The sequence below is a fragment of the Aquarana catesbeiana genome, linkage group LG08, assembly GCF_042186555.1.
Source record: "Aquarana catesbeiana isolate 2022-GZ linkage group LG08, ASM4218655v1, whole genome shotgun sequence".
Classification (NCBI taxonomy): Eukaryota; Metazoa; Chordata; class Amphibia; order Anura; family Ranidae; genus Aquarana; species Aquarana catesbeiana.
This window is the reverse complement of record NC_133331.1, coordinates 286,682,428-286,697,870: the sequence shown is the minus strand read 5'-3', so window position 1 is coordinate 286,697,870 and position 15,443 is coordinate 286,682,428. Positions and strand designations below refer to the sequence as shown.

Below are 15,443 nucleotides of genomic sequence, written 5' to 3'. Positions count from 1 at the left end.
CGTTCCAGCGGTGTAAGGTCGTGACATCATCAAGACCATTGCAGAATCCATAGCCCTGTACATGATGAGGGACAGTCCACTGCCGGAGCATGGGGGAGAGCCCTCTGCAGATTGGAGGATCGGGTAAGTAAAATGCTACTCTCCCACTGAAACGAGGAATGTTCAGATTTCCTGGAGTTGGGTTTTACACTCTAAACTATACTTCATCTTAGAGGGGAATACTTGAGATTCCACTATGGAGGTGTGTAGAAGGTAAGATGAACCTCCACCCATATGCTGGTGTAGCACCCTCCTACAGTAGTGAAAAACAGGGTTCTCCAAATCTTCCATCCTTAAAAATTTAGAGGGGCCAGACTGTGGCAAGTGGGAGAAGAAAATGTCATCAGTGGTAGCGTCCCATCATTGGTACCAGTGGGAGGTATAGTGTCCCATCATTGGTATGAGTGGGGGGAATAGTGCCCCATCATTGGTGTCAGCGGGAGGAATAGTTCCCCATCATTGGTGTTAGCAGGAGGAATAGTGGCCCATCATTGGTATCAATGGGAGGAATAGTGCCCCATCATTAGAATCAATGGGAGGAATAGTATCCAATTATTGGTGTCAGCGGGAGAAGTAGTGCCCTATCATTGGTGTCAGCGGGAGGAATAGTGTGTAATCATTGATGTCAGTGGGCGTAATAGTGCCCCATTGTTGGGATCAGTGGGAGGAATATCGTCCCATCATTGGTATCAATGGGAGGAATAGTCCCCCATCATTGGGATCAATGGAGTGAATAGTGCCCCATCACTGGTGTCTCCTGAGGCAGGAGCAGCAGAGTTCCTGGTCCAGTCCTACTGGAGGAGACCCCTTTGAGGATTTCTGGAAGTGCCACCTAGAAGACATCAAGGTCGTAGCTGGGGCTTCAGCTGGGGGGACTATTTACAAAGTCTATTCCTGGAGTTTGTTTGGGTCTGGAGTTCACTGGAGAGTACCAGGAGGAAGTTGGGGGAAAGGTGTCCAGTTGTTCTATGGTGGTGTGAGTTTGTATCTCCCTCACTGGAGAGAGTCCGGTGAGGAGGCAATTGATGATCCTGTGGCTATGTGAGTAAATGATCCAGTGCTGGAAGTTAGTGACCGTGTACAGAGTTTGGTCTTTTGGGAAAGTCCCAGTCACCTGCCAGAGATTCTGTGAGACATTTTTGTGTAGCTCAGTAAGCTAAAGAAGAGTCCTCGAAGTGTTCAGTTCCCCAGTTTTGGGGTGTCCCATGCTCCCTTCACCCCATCCAAGTTCATTGTTCCATTAAAACCCTAAAAGACACCTCTAGACTGTTCCATTTAGCGCGTAGAAGAGTGAAGAAAATGCTGTGTGCCAGGCTCAGTTCACCAGTGGCTCCCAAGGGGTGCCCTACACTTATTTCTCTTTTTTAATGTCTTCTGCAGAAAAAGAATGATGACACTGGAATTAAAGAACCAGTAAGAAAGTTCCATTAAATATTTCTTCACAAATCAGCCTTCCAGCAGCGATCCTGGAAGGAGGAGTTGGTACTGTAAGGATTTGGACCCAGAAACTCCTTTGTGTCTAACCTCAGCCCATCTCATTGAGCCACCAAAAATCCTCATAAGCACTCTGTCAGATATCTGTGCCCACCTTCTTTGATGCCTGGTTTTATGATGAACCTTCTTAGCTTAACCCCTTTACTTCCCAGTTAAGCCATGTCTGTGGTAATACAGGTGAACAGCTGGCGGGATCCGAGGCCCAAGGATTGGGGGGGGCACATACTGTATACTTACCTCCGCTCAGTTTCTAACGCCTCTGGGAGGCAGAGTATCATTGTCGTACTTGCCAGGAGAGCTAGAAGGTTGAACTTCTGAGGGACCTATTCTGGTGGAATTAAAGTCACCCAGCTCTCCCAGGAAGCAGTGGTTACAGATTGGCCTTCTCCAAAGGCCAAATTCCAATAAGTCACCCATGTAGGGTTGCCGAAGAAGAACACATAATTGTGGTCAATAGTAAAATTACATATGAAACAAAACAAGTCCACCGAGTCCGCCCTATGGTTTACCAAAGAGAACTTTTATTACTGTGGCAGTAAACGAATATTACAACATAAATAATGACTATGCACAATAAATTATACATCAAAGGAGTACTTTCTTTATTTTTTATAAAGTATTAATAAAAAAAAATAGACATAAAAAAAATAAACAACCCATTTGGGTACTTTTCTCTCTCCTGTATTAGAAGTCAGGGTTCCCAGCAAGGGCCCAACTACAAATCATGGGGCCCTATTGCAATATTCTGATGCAGAACTACAAACCTCAGCTGTCTTGTCAGTTTTTACACACTAATTGGAACCCGTGATGAACACGTAGGGTTAATTTCACAGTGCTGGCCGGGCTGCACTAGAAGCTCTGGAGGCAATAAATCTACTCCTGGGTGAGGAAAAGGAACGAACTAAGGAAATGAGCCCTGGACCAAATGATAAAAGAGTCTTTATCACTTGAATGGTTAACATATGAAACCTTCAACGCGTTTCAGCGGCCAAATCACTCCCTTTTCATCAGAGTTCCAAAAAGTATAAACGTAAATAATCATATACTGTGAATATGAACACTATAAACATGAAGATGTATGTAATTACTGTAAATACACATATATAAAATTGTAGAATTAATTACATTTTGTAATGTATATTTATAGCAATTACACAGATATTCATGTTTATAGTGTTTATATTTATTTTTTTATTTATCTTTGTACTTTTTTGTAGTCCTGATGAAGGGGGAGTGGTTTGGCCCCTGAAACGTGTGTTTTTTTTTTTTATATGTCAACCTTTAAAGTGATTTAAACTCCTACTTACCATTTGGTCTTGTACTCCCTTCATTTGTTTATGGAACCCCAATCAAACATGTAGGGCTCCACTTATTCAGTCATTCAGTGATTCAATCCCTGTTGGGTGCAGCTCCCACAGCGCTCATCTTGCCCAATACTCAGAAATATCCAAGGGAGAGATAGAAGCATGCCCCGCTTCATATGATCAAGCCCATGATGGGTGAAATGAGTTTAGCCTATGTACACATGATATGATTTTCCGACAACAAAACCGTGTATTTTTTTCCGAAGGATGCTGGCTCAAACTTGTCTTGCATACAAACGGTCACACAAATGTTGTCGGAAATTCAGAACGTCAAGAACACATATGACAAGCCGAGAAAAATGAAGTTCAATAGCCAGCGCTGCTCTTCTGCTTGATTCCGAGCATGCCTGGACTTTTGTGCGTCGGAATTGTGTACACACGCTTGGAATTTCTGACAACAAGAACCTGCTCTCAAACATTTGCTGGCGGAAATTCCTATCGTGTGTACGGCCCATTAGAGGGTGTGGTTTGGGAGGTGATGGAGGTGAAGCATTCTTGTCATATTTGCAACTGAGCTGCTCTTGGTGTGCGCTTCCATCTTTCCCTTGTAGGCTTCTTTTATATGTTTATGCTTTAAATAACCTTCTGGGTAAGGACGAGCTTGCCCATGTGGTCATAATAGGTTAATAATGTCATGTCATGAGCATCGTTGATCCTGTAAAATGGGGAATCCCTCACCCATAGTTCATTGGAGTAAGAATGACAACTGGCTTCCAGGTTTGGACCCATGTGGTCATAATAGGTTAATGATGCCATAAGCATCATTGTCCCTTTGTAATGGGGAATCCCTCACCCCGAGCTTATATGAGCAAGAATGACAACTGGCTTCCAGGTTCGGACCCGAGCATGGTCCGAACAAAGGCAAGCTCATCCCTAATTCTTGGTACCCATTGGAAGGTAATCTTGTTTCATGTAAGCTGCTTCACCACAGCCAATGAAGATGTTCACTTTCCAAGAGGAATGGGCTGCACTGCTAAGACACCCAGGACCCTCTGCAATAGCGATGAGCCCAAAGCTCCTCCTGTGCTTCCAACATCAGCTCTTCTAGACTGGAGATTTCACAGGGGATCAGAGTCAACATGATCTGCAACCTATCCAACCGCTTATGATACTGCACTGGATCTGTGTTATCCCTACATGCACAGGGACCCATAGCAGCCATGTGGCCTGCTACAGTAACTTTACTGGATCCCACTTTGTCAGATTTCCCACCAAACTGGCACTATCATTCTACAGACAAAACTATTCAGCTTTTGCAAGGCCTCTGGAACTTTTACAGTGGTTTCTTTGGTGGACAACCAGTGTCTCTCTCCGCGCAAAGTGTTTACAGCAATTTGGGCAAGAATAAGGCTTCTCACCAGTGTGAATCCTTAAATGATTGTCACGGTTTGCTTTAGTGGAGAAGGATTTCCAACACTCGGGACAAGAAAAGGGCTTCACTCCAGTGTGGACCAAATGGTGTCTTTTGAGGTGCATTCTGAGAGTGAAAGACTTTCCACACTCAGAACACGAGTAGGGCTTTTCCCCTGTGTGCGTTCTCTGGTGCCGAGTGAGTTGTTGTCTTTTTCTGAAGGTTTTCTCACACTCAGAACAGGAGAAGGGCTCAGAGTGGACTTTCTGGTGAGCAGTGAGTTGTGATTTGAGGCCGAAACACTCTCCACACTCAGGACACTTGAAGTCCTTTTCGCCGGCATGAAGTCTCTTGTGTGCTACCAGGCCACAATTTGAAAGGTACAAATTTTCGCACTCTGGGCAAGAGTATATCTTCTTGCCAGCATGGCCCATAAGATGTATGCGGAGCACTTTCTTGCTTTTAAAACCTTTCCCGCACTCTGAACATGGAAATGGATGCTCGGCTGTGTGATTTATTGGGTTAACTGTATCCAAAGTATTATAAGAATATTCCTCGGGAATTGAAGGATCTGGCGATTCATCTCCACTGTGACAGCTTTCCTGGACATTTGGGATAGCAGTACGTGGTTTGTCATTGGATTCTTCAAATATAAAAGAATCTGCTGAGCTCTCCATGTCATCAAATCCGTGATGTATATATGGGGTGCCAAGGCCTTCTGGAGAATATTGTGCCATGCCATTATCTTCATTATAATCTGAAGGTAAAATAAGATGTCCCTCTGAAGTACTCCAGCCACCGTGTCCACCTGTTGAAAATAAGTTTGAGCATGACGTTATATTGAGCAGTACAGATGGACCTGTCATATGGTGTACAGTATCTCTTCCTCATTTGTTGGGAATATGACGTTATACAGAGGAATAGAGATTGACCTTTCATATGGCGTACAGTATCTCCACCTCATTTGTTAGGAACATGACGTTATATTGAGGAATGGAGATAGACCTTTCATATGGTGTACAGTATCTCCACCTCATTTGTTGGAAACATGATGTTATATTGAGGAATGGAGATGAACCTTTCATATGGTGTACAATGTCTTCTCCTCATTTGTTGGGAACATGACGATATATTGAAGAATGGAGATGGACCTTTCATATGGTGTACAGTATCTGCTCCTCAATTGTTGATAACATGATGTTAAATTGAGGAATGGAGATGGACCTTTCATATGGGTGTACAGTATCTGACCCTCATTTGTTGGGAACATGAAGTTATATTGAGGAATGGAGATGGACCTTTCATAAGGTGTAAAATATCTCTTCCTCATTTGTTGGGAACATGATGTTATATTGAGGAATGGAGATGGACCTTTATATATGATGAAGAGTACCTGAGGAACAAGCAATTACTTTATATTTGGTGTTCAGTATCTCCACCGCTCCTACAGCGCTCCATGCGGCTTGCAGGACTTTTTAGACTGCCCTGCAAGCGCACTGCTCCAGTGTGAAAGCCCTTGGGGCTTTCACATTGGAGTGCATTGAGCAGCTCTTTCGGGGCGCTTTGCAGGCGCTATTTTTAGCACTTTAGCACCTGCAAAGCGCCTCAGTGTGAAAGGAGCCTTATAATCACGAAATGAAGACCTTTCCAGGCCAGCTTACAATGGATTACAAATAAAATTATCATCCCAACTTTACTGGTCCACCATTTATAATTGAGCCTCACCTCACTGTATAATGATAAAATCTTCTTTTTCTTTCTTTAGGTCAATATGCGTATCTTAAATGAAGTAAAATAAAATAGTGGAGTGCTGCATTTTTTGTATACAATACTTACCTGTGCTGATATCTAGAGAATGTTCCTCCTTGGTAATTGTCATCATCATTTCAGCTTCCTTCACAGACAGCTGATCACCCATCACATATGTGTCTTCTGCTTTAACCTCAGTTTTCAAATCATCCCCCTGAAATCACAAAATGATGGTGAGCACTGATAACCTACAGAAAATTCCATAAAATCTATAGAAGGACATAATCAAATACTGTCAAGTCAAACTTGAGATCAACATAGCCCCAACTACCTGATCATGGTGAGGGATGGTGTGATCCTCCTGTGTGGAATCCCGGGAATACAGAGGACAGGGACATCTCACTAGTGGATTTCTGTTACTGGATCCATCTGAAGGAAACACACACACTGACTACACTGTGTTTATGAGATGTTGAGTGGATCTAGGTGGTGCTGGTTATGTGGTGGACAATCTAAGAGACACAGAACATGGACTCTGCATAGACACCTGAGGCTCAGTGCTCCGCCCTACACATTATGTCAAAATGACTTCCCCCTGATGCCAATTACTTGGCAAGGTCAGTGATCTGTTCATTCCTTAGTTCACTGTGATAGTTATCATCGCTATTTATTAAAGCATACCTTTACCCAAAACAACTTGATTCTGCAGTGGACAATCTAGGAGGGGCCTCCAAAGCAAACAATTGACACAATTGCTGGGTGTTGCTAACCTCTAGTATACCAACTGTCACTTAACTTGGGTCCAATGGGATAGACATCTGAGGCTTAGCGCTCCACCCTACGTGTTACGTCTAAATGACCTCCCCCCTAATTAGGTTAGTGATCTGTTCATTCCCTAGTTCACTGTGAGAGTTATTAACACTATTTATTAACCCACTATTTATTATCCATAACAACTTGATTCTGCGGTGGACAATCTAGGAGGGGCCCCCAAAGCAAACAATTGACACAATGCTGGCTGTTGCTAACTTCTAGAATATCAACAGGCAATTTAAAAGTAGACCAACACAGAATGTAAGGGACCACCTAACATGGGTCCAATGGGAGACACAGAACATCGACTCTGCATAGACACCTGAGGCTCAGTGCTCTGCCCTTACGTGTTACACCACAATGACTTAACGGGGGCCAACACTAGAGCAAGGCTAGGAGGCACTAGGCCACATTAGACTTGCAGTCAATTTATAAATATTTAGTGTTTATACCTCACCTGTTTTGATCTCTGGATGGATCTCCTCCACTTTCCTTGGCCGATCACCCCTCACCCATTCCTCCTCTACTCCATTATCTTCTACTTTAATATTGTCGACTTTGTGACCTTCCAGTGGGTTATAAAAAGATCGGGAAACCTGACACACACAATGAAACAGTCACCATCCAGACACATCCCTTGTCTGTTACTGGATAATGTCCCAGAATTCCCGGCACCGCTCACCTCTCCTGTTAGCAGCTCAATGATCTTCTGGGTTACTTCTAGAATCTTCTTGTCATTGCTTATCTCTGAAGTTAGCAAGAAATGTAGTGGAACCATAATGGGGTTTTGTCCATCCACCGATGTCTTTTTCGCAACTATGTTATCCTGTGAAGAGAGAGTAAAAAATGATAACATACATTTGGAACAATAAATCTGTACCACACTGTGCAGCTAGCTAAACTAAACCCATAAGCTTTGCCGAGTAATTGACAGTGGAAAATGAAAATGCATTGTAGAGTAATCAGCAGTGGAAAATTAAAATAATAGTGATACAACACTAAATAATGTGAACTGAAAACAGCGGTACTCAAAGTTGCAATGAAACAAGGACCCTATGGCACGCTGCACAACTAGCCAATCGGCATATAATAAGCATTGCCGAGTAATTAGCAGTGGAAAATTTAAAGAATTGTGATACAGCACTAAAATAGTGAAGTGAAAACAGCCATTGTAATAAAACAATGAACCTTTGGCATACTGTGCAAGTTAATCTGAAAATCATAAGCATTGCTGAATAATCAGCAGTGGAAAATTAAAAGAATTGTGATACAAACTCTTAATAAATAGTGATAATAACTCTCACAGTGAACTAAGGAATGAACAGATCAATAACGTTTCAAGAGTAATCGGCATTAGGGGAAGTCATTTTGACATAACGCGTAAAGCGGAGTGCAGCCTGGCTGCTGCAAGACACAGAACAGTGGTACTCAAAGATATAATGAAACAATTAACCTGTGGCACACTGTACAACCTGCTAATCGAAAAATCATAAGCATTGCCAAGTAATCAGCAGTGGAAAATCAAAAGAATTGTGATACAAACTCTTAATAAATAGTGATAACTCTCACAGTGAACTAATGAATAAACAGATTACTAATATTTCCTGAGTAATCGGCCTCAGGGGACATAACGCCTAGGGTGGAGCACTGAGCCTCAAGTGTCTATGCTGAGCAGATGTTCTGTGTTTTGCAGCAGCCTGGCTTACTACACGGCATTAACAGAGCTGTCAGCTGGATTAGCCCATTGTAGTGAGCTGCGGGAGTAACCCCCGCTCGGAGTTACAGTACATGTGAAAAGTTCCTCACCCTAGCCACTGGTGTCACAAACAAAAGCAGCAAGTACCCAAAGTTATAATCACTTTCATAATAACGAAACAATAAACCTGTACTGTGCTGTTCAACTAGGGTATCTAAAAAACCATAAGCGATGCCGAGTGATCAGCAGTGGAAAATCAAAATAATTGTGATACAACACCAACAAAATAGTTAACTGAAAACAGCGGTACTCAAAGTTAATTAGCAGTGGAAAATCAATCAAATCTAGTGGCTGATTTCTGACACAGTGCTGAAAAATAAAGAGTAACTGAGTATGTTCAGAGCAGGGTGAGACAGTCTATTACTGGATTTCAAACATAAGCACTTATTTTTAACAGTTTACAAGGCATTACCTGCAAAAGGGGCCAGCCTGAAGTTATCCAGCAGGATTTCCACTTTAATGCCCTGTACACACGGTCAGACATTGATCGGACATTCCGACAACAAAATCTATGGATTTTTTCCGATGGATGTTGGCTCAGACTTGTCTTGCATACACACGGTCACACAAAGTTGTCGGAAAATCCGATCCTTCTAAACGCGGTGACGTAAAACACCTACGTTGGGACTATAAATGGGGCAGTAGCCAATAGCTTTCGTCTCTTAATTTATTCTGAGCATGCGTGGCACTTTGTGCGTCGGATTTATGTACACACGAATTTTCAACAACGGATTTTGTTGTCGGAAAATTTTATAACAAGCTCTCAAACTTTGTGTGTCGGAAATTCCGATGGAAAATGTGTGATGGAGCCCACACACGGTCGGAATTTCCGACAAGGTCCTATCACACATTTTCCATCGGAAAATCCGACCGTGTGTACAGGGCAAAAGAATGTGTTTCACAATTATTTTGATTTTCCACTGCTAATTACTCGGCAAAGCTTATGATTTTTTTTTCTATTGGCTTACTGATTGTAAATTTGAGTATCACTGTTTTCAGTTCACTATTTAGTGTTGTGTCACAATAATTTTGATATTTTACTGCTGATTACTCGGCAACACTTATGATTTATTTTGATTGGCTTGTTGCACGGTGTGCCACAGGTTCATAATTTCATTATAATGTTGAGTAACACTGTTTTCAGTTCACTATTTAGTATTATATCACAATTATTTTAATGTTCCACTGCTGATTACTCTGCAATAATTTTTTCGATTATCTCATTGCACGGTGTGCCACAGGTTTATTGTTTCATTATAACCTTTAGTGCCACTGTTTTCCGTTCACTATTTATTTAGTGTTGTATCACAATTATTTTAATTTCCCCATGCTGATTACTCGGCAGTGCATTTTAATTTTCCACTGCTGATTACTCGGCAACGCTTATGTTTTTTTAGATTACCTAGTTGAGCAGCACGGTACAGATTTATTGTACCTTTGTACTTCTGGTTTAGTTCATTTGTGACACCGGTGGTTGGGGTGAGGAAGTTTTCACATATGCTGTAACTCCAGCTCTTATCCCAGAGCTCCCACAGCACACCAAAATGGGCCGATCCACTCTGTTAATGCCATGTAAAAAGCCAGGCTGCTGCGAGACACAGAACATCGGCTCTGCATAGACACCTGAGGCTCAGCTCTCTGCCCTACACGTTACGTCAAAACGACTTCCCCTGATGCTGATAAATCGACAAGGTTAGTGATCTGTTAATTCCTTAGTTCACTGTGAGAGTAATCATCGCTATTTATTAAGAGTTTGTATCACAATTCTTGTGATTTTCCACTGCTGATTACTCGGCAATGTGTATGATAATTCAACTCGCTAGTTGCACAGTGTGTCACAGATTCCTTGTTTCAATATTACATTATAAGTATGTCTCAGTTTTGCATGTTCTTTATCATTGTTTTAGCATTTCCAGTCTACCCGACACCACTGAAAAATCTGTAGATTCTCAGGCAGGTATCTGCTAAAAAACAAAACAAAAAAAAACAACACAATTTTTTTCCCAGAATCCTCCTCACCTCCCCGGTCAGCAGGTAGATGATCTCCAGGGTGAGCCGTAATATCCTCTCCGTCAGGTTAGTGCAGTTTGCCTCCATTGCTCGTAACTCTGTCCCATTCACTTCCCGCAACAATAGTGCACATCCCCTCCCCCCCACGCTCAGCATCATGGGTAAAAGGCGATTCTTTGTTGGATGTCTCCATACATGGACTACAATAAAATGGCCACCACCAGAAGATCATTACCTGCAGGAAGAGAGAGGAGCTCAGTGCTTCCCATCACCTTCCCGAAAGTTTGTACACGTGTGTCCCATCACAGATATCCATCCATACTATAGGGGGCTAGGATCATTTTAAATATTTTGCACCGTCCATCCATCAATCTATTCATCCATCCAATCCATCCTTCTATCCAATGAGTCCATCCATCCATTTATCTTTCTTTCCAATCCATCCATCTATACAGCCATTCATTCATTCTATTTGTTCCATCCATCAATCCCTTCTTCTATCCAGTCCATCTATTTTTCCACCCATCCATCCATTAATCTATTCATCCATCCAATCCATCATTCTATCCAATTAATCCATCTCTTCATCCATCCATCTATTCTTCCATCAATCCATTCATCCTTCCTTCCATCCAGTCCATCCATCCAATCCATCCTTCTAGCCATTCCATCAATCAATCAATCAATCAATCTATTCACCCACCCAATCCATTCTAATTTCCAATATAGCCATCATTCAACCATCCTTCTATACAGCCATCCATTCCATCCAACCATCCATTCATCCTATCCATCCATCAATTAATCTATTCGTTCATCAATCCATCCATTTATCTATCTCTTCACCCATCAATCTATTCATCCCTCTATCCCATCCATCCCTCCACCCATCTATCCATCCATCAATCTATTCATCCATTCAATCCATCCCTCCACCCATCTATCCATCCATCAATCTATTCATCCATTCAATCCATCCCTCCACCCATCTATCTATTCATCGCCATCCAATCCATCCATCTATCCATCCATCAATCTATTCATCCCTCTATCCCATCCATCCCTCCACCCATCTATCCAGCCATCAATCTATTCATCCCTCTATCCCATCCATCCCTCCACCCATCTATCCATCCATCAATCTATTCATCCATCCAATCCATCCATCCCTCCACTCATCTATCCATTCATCGATCTATTCATCGCCATCCAATCCATCCATCTATCCATCCATCAATCTATTCATCCATCCAATCCATCCCTCCACCCATCTATCCATCTATCAATTTATTCATCCATCCAATCCATCCATCTCTCCACCCATCTATCCATCCATCCATCAATCTATTCATCCATCCAATTCCGTGATGAAGTCACGTGACCGTAACGCCACGTGTAGGGATGGAAAGGCACTTAGACTGACGCTGGCAAACAAGCTCGGCACTCGTGGAGTATTGTCCATGCTTTGTTATACAGTGTGAGTACCCTCACTGTTTTATACTAATAAAAGCAACCTAAATTACTACACTATCCGGAACCCCAATTCTTTTTTAATATTCTCCTTGCATCCACTGGGAGACAAAGACAAGTACAGATCCATACTGGTCCAGGATTATAAGGAAGAAGCATTTATTACAGATTTATATATACATGCGGTTAGCTCATTACTACAAGGTAAGAGGCCACTTTCACTAGTGTGTGTCTCTACACAAAGAGGAGATTATCATATTCCTCAGCATCTTCTGTTTGCACATTTATGTCCGTTGCACAAAGAAGAAATTATTTTATTGCATTCCGCACAGTTTTTTTACATTTTGCACATTTTGGACTTTATTGCATCTTGCACAGTAGTTTATTTGCACTTTGCACAGGAAGACTTTTGCTGGTCTTGCACAGTTGATTTTGCAATTTTTGCACAGTTCATTTATATTTTCTGCACATATCCTATACATAGAAGAATTAATACAGTGTTGTAATATATATTATCAATATTAATTATGCACTTTGCACTTTGAAAACAGTCACTTTATTTTTTACCGTGGATATTGTTTGCATCATTTATTCATTTCTGTCTATATATTTGCATGTATACTGCTACCTTTAGCAGCACAATGCTTCTTTATTCGTTTCCTTTTGAACAGCGCAGCACCAACCCCCACTTGTTTTAATCTCTGTATGGGTATGGATTGACCCCTATTCGGTGCTTGCAGCAGTTCCATTTCTATCTTCCACCTGTACATGGTAGTGAAGGAATAAATACATACTCCATCTATACAGCCATCCATCCAACCAACCAACCATCCATTAATTCTATTAATCCTATCCATCTGTTCATCCATCCTTCTATTCATCAAATCATCCATCCAACACATCCATTCATCACCAATCCACCAACTGATCCTTCCATCCATCCAAGCCATACAATCATCATCCATCTATCCATATATACAGTCCACAAAGAAAAAACGTCCTACCGGGGATTACCTGGGAGATTGGAGACTGGTGTTCTGGCCCAAATGCCTTTGAAATGTAGCAATAATCCTCTGATCCAATGAAGCCAGCAACTCGGTAACATCCATTGGACCAGTTCTTTATTGGCTGCATAGCAGGATACAGCAGTAATATGCTAACGCGTTTCAGCTGAGGCCTTACTCATTGCATTTATGAGTTATGAGTAAGGCTTTGGCCGAAATGCGTTAGCATGTTATTGCGGTATCCTGTTATGTAGCCGATAAAGAATCACCCTCAGGGTGTTTCAGATTTTATTGGCATAAAACATTGAATTGCGGTCAAAATTTTACTCACACAAATGGACTCTTCGGTGTCAAAATGAAAACAGACATCTGCAAAGTGATGTAAATATATTACAATGAAATCAACACAAACAGCTGACTGCATAAGTATATCACACCCCCCTTTAATATCACACCCCGAAAACCTTCCCCGGCATGGCCAAGGTTTTATTCCAGAGTCACATGATTAGTAAGGTGGAGATCACCCGAGTCAGGGAGTGATTGTAGTATAAATCCGGATATGTATCCGCAAGGTCCATCTTCTGGTTAGTATACAGCGGAGCAGAAGCTGGGTGTCCTGTACTGACACACCCCTGTGCTCTACCACCCGGCAATGAACTGACCTGTCAGGTGAAATAATCTCTGCCCGTCGGTACAAGTATAGTCCCAGCTTCATTGGGAAGAAATAGAGAGAGCAGTGTGGGATCATCTGATGAGGTAGGTAACCCTCTGCTTAGGTTTCACTGCCACTGACCACCATTGCTGGGGGAGAAGGGTCAGCCAAGGAGAACACTGCCACTGACCACAAATGTGGAGGGGGGGGTTAATTATAGTCGCTAATGCCCACGCTGGGGGTTATTATTGCGTCCACTGACACCAATGCTGGGGGTTATTATTGTGTCCACTGACATCAATGCTGGGGATTATTATTCTGTCCACTGACACAAATGCTGGGGATTATTATTGTGTCCACTGACATCAATGCTGGAGGTTATTATTGTGTCCACAAACACCAATGCTTGGGATTATTATTGTGTCCACTGACATCAGTGCTGGAGGTTATTATTGTGTCCACTGACACCAATGCTGGGGGTTATTATTGTGTCCACTGACACCAATGCTGGGGGTTATTATTGTGTCCACTGACACCAATGCTGGAGGTTATTATTCTGTCCACTGACACTAATACTTGGGGTTATTATTTTGTCCACTGACACTAATGCTGGAGGTTATTATTTTGTCCACTGATGCCAATGCTTGGGGTTTTTATTGTGTCCACTGACACCAATGCTGGCGATTATTATTTTGTCCACTGACATCAATGCTGGGGGTTATTATTGCAGCCACTGACACCAATGCTGGGGGTTATTATTGTGTCAACTGACACCAATGCTGGGGGTTATTATTGTGTCCACTGACACTAATACTTGGGGTTATTATTCTGTCCACTGACACCAATGCTGGGGATTTTTATTGTGTCCACTGACACCAATGCTGGGGGTTATTATTGTGTCCACTGACACCAATGCTGGAGGTTATTATTACTGTCACTGACACCAATGATGGGACTTACTTTGCCCCTGCTTATTCTTCAGTATACGCAAGAGGGTTGAACTTTTCAGATGATGAGGTACCTTACAGCCCATTCATTTTGAGTGGGTTTCCTAACGCAGTGCACCTCAACACACAAAAACACGCTGCCATTGTGCGCCCCTCCTATAGTGTCTTTACTTGAGGCTCTCTATCATTTTCAAGTTGACCACTAATGCTTAAGATGTTCGATTTTTCTGTGCTCTATTTGCATTCGAATCGCTGTACTGCCTTCTCAATGGCTGGCTGCTCCATCAGTGCTGACAAATAATCACCACCACCTCCGTGTGCAATGCCTGCTCACCTCAAATGAAGACCCCCTTGGGTCTATTGGCACTTTCAAAATAATCCACACAAGGATCAGCCCGATCGATACACGGGTTTTCAGCTAATGGCTCCACGATTACCAGGACTTCTCCATAAACAATTACTTTCTCCAATCAGCATGAAGCGGGTTGATCACTGCTCCGCCCGCAGGTCAGTAGTTTCCACAAGAACGAGCACCAGTAAAGGTGAATCTGAGAAATGTGTCTCATGCAGTGTTGCGCACGTTGGGAACCAAGGGGTACAAGAGACCTGCATGCAGCGCCTCCTGGCTGTCCGCTGGAACTGGTCAGTGCAGGCTGGTCTCTGGCTGCCTGTGGTTGGGGGCTGAGGGGGGAGCCTGATTATTCAGTTCACCAATCGCCTGACTCCTCCAACCAGCGGGCGCTTAGTCTAAACAGGCCAGACACTGGGGACACCGCGTACCCGCCTCAGGTGAC

At 42.6% G+C, this 15,443-nt stretch overlaps 1 protein-coding gene across 1 annotated transcript; it reads right to left on the bottom strand.

Moving 5' to 3' along the window:
• Nucleotides 1-2,018: 2,018 nt before the first annotated feature.
• Nucleotides 2,019-10,736, bottom strand: LOC141106605 (uncharacterized). Its single transcript, XM_073597517.1, has 6 exons — nucleotides 10,586-10,736; nucleotides 7,493-7,636; nucleotides 7,268-7,406; nucleotides 6,329-6,426; nucleotides 6,085-6,211; nucleotides 2,019-5,056 (listed from the first exon to the last, which is right to left on the bottom strand). Exons 1-6 carry the CDS (start codon nucleotides 10,733-10,735, stop codon nucleotides 4,140-4,142), a joined length of 1,575 nt encoding a protein of 524 aa, XP_073453618.1. The 5' UTR covers nucleotide 10,736; the 3' UTR covers nucleotides 2,019-4,139.
• Nucleotides 10,737-15,443: the final 4,707 nt, after the last annotated feature.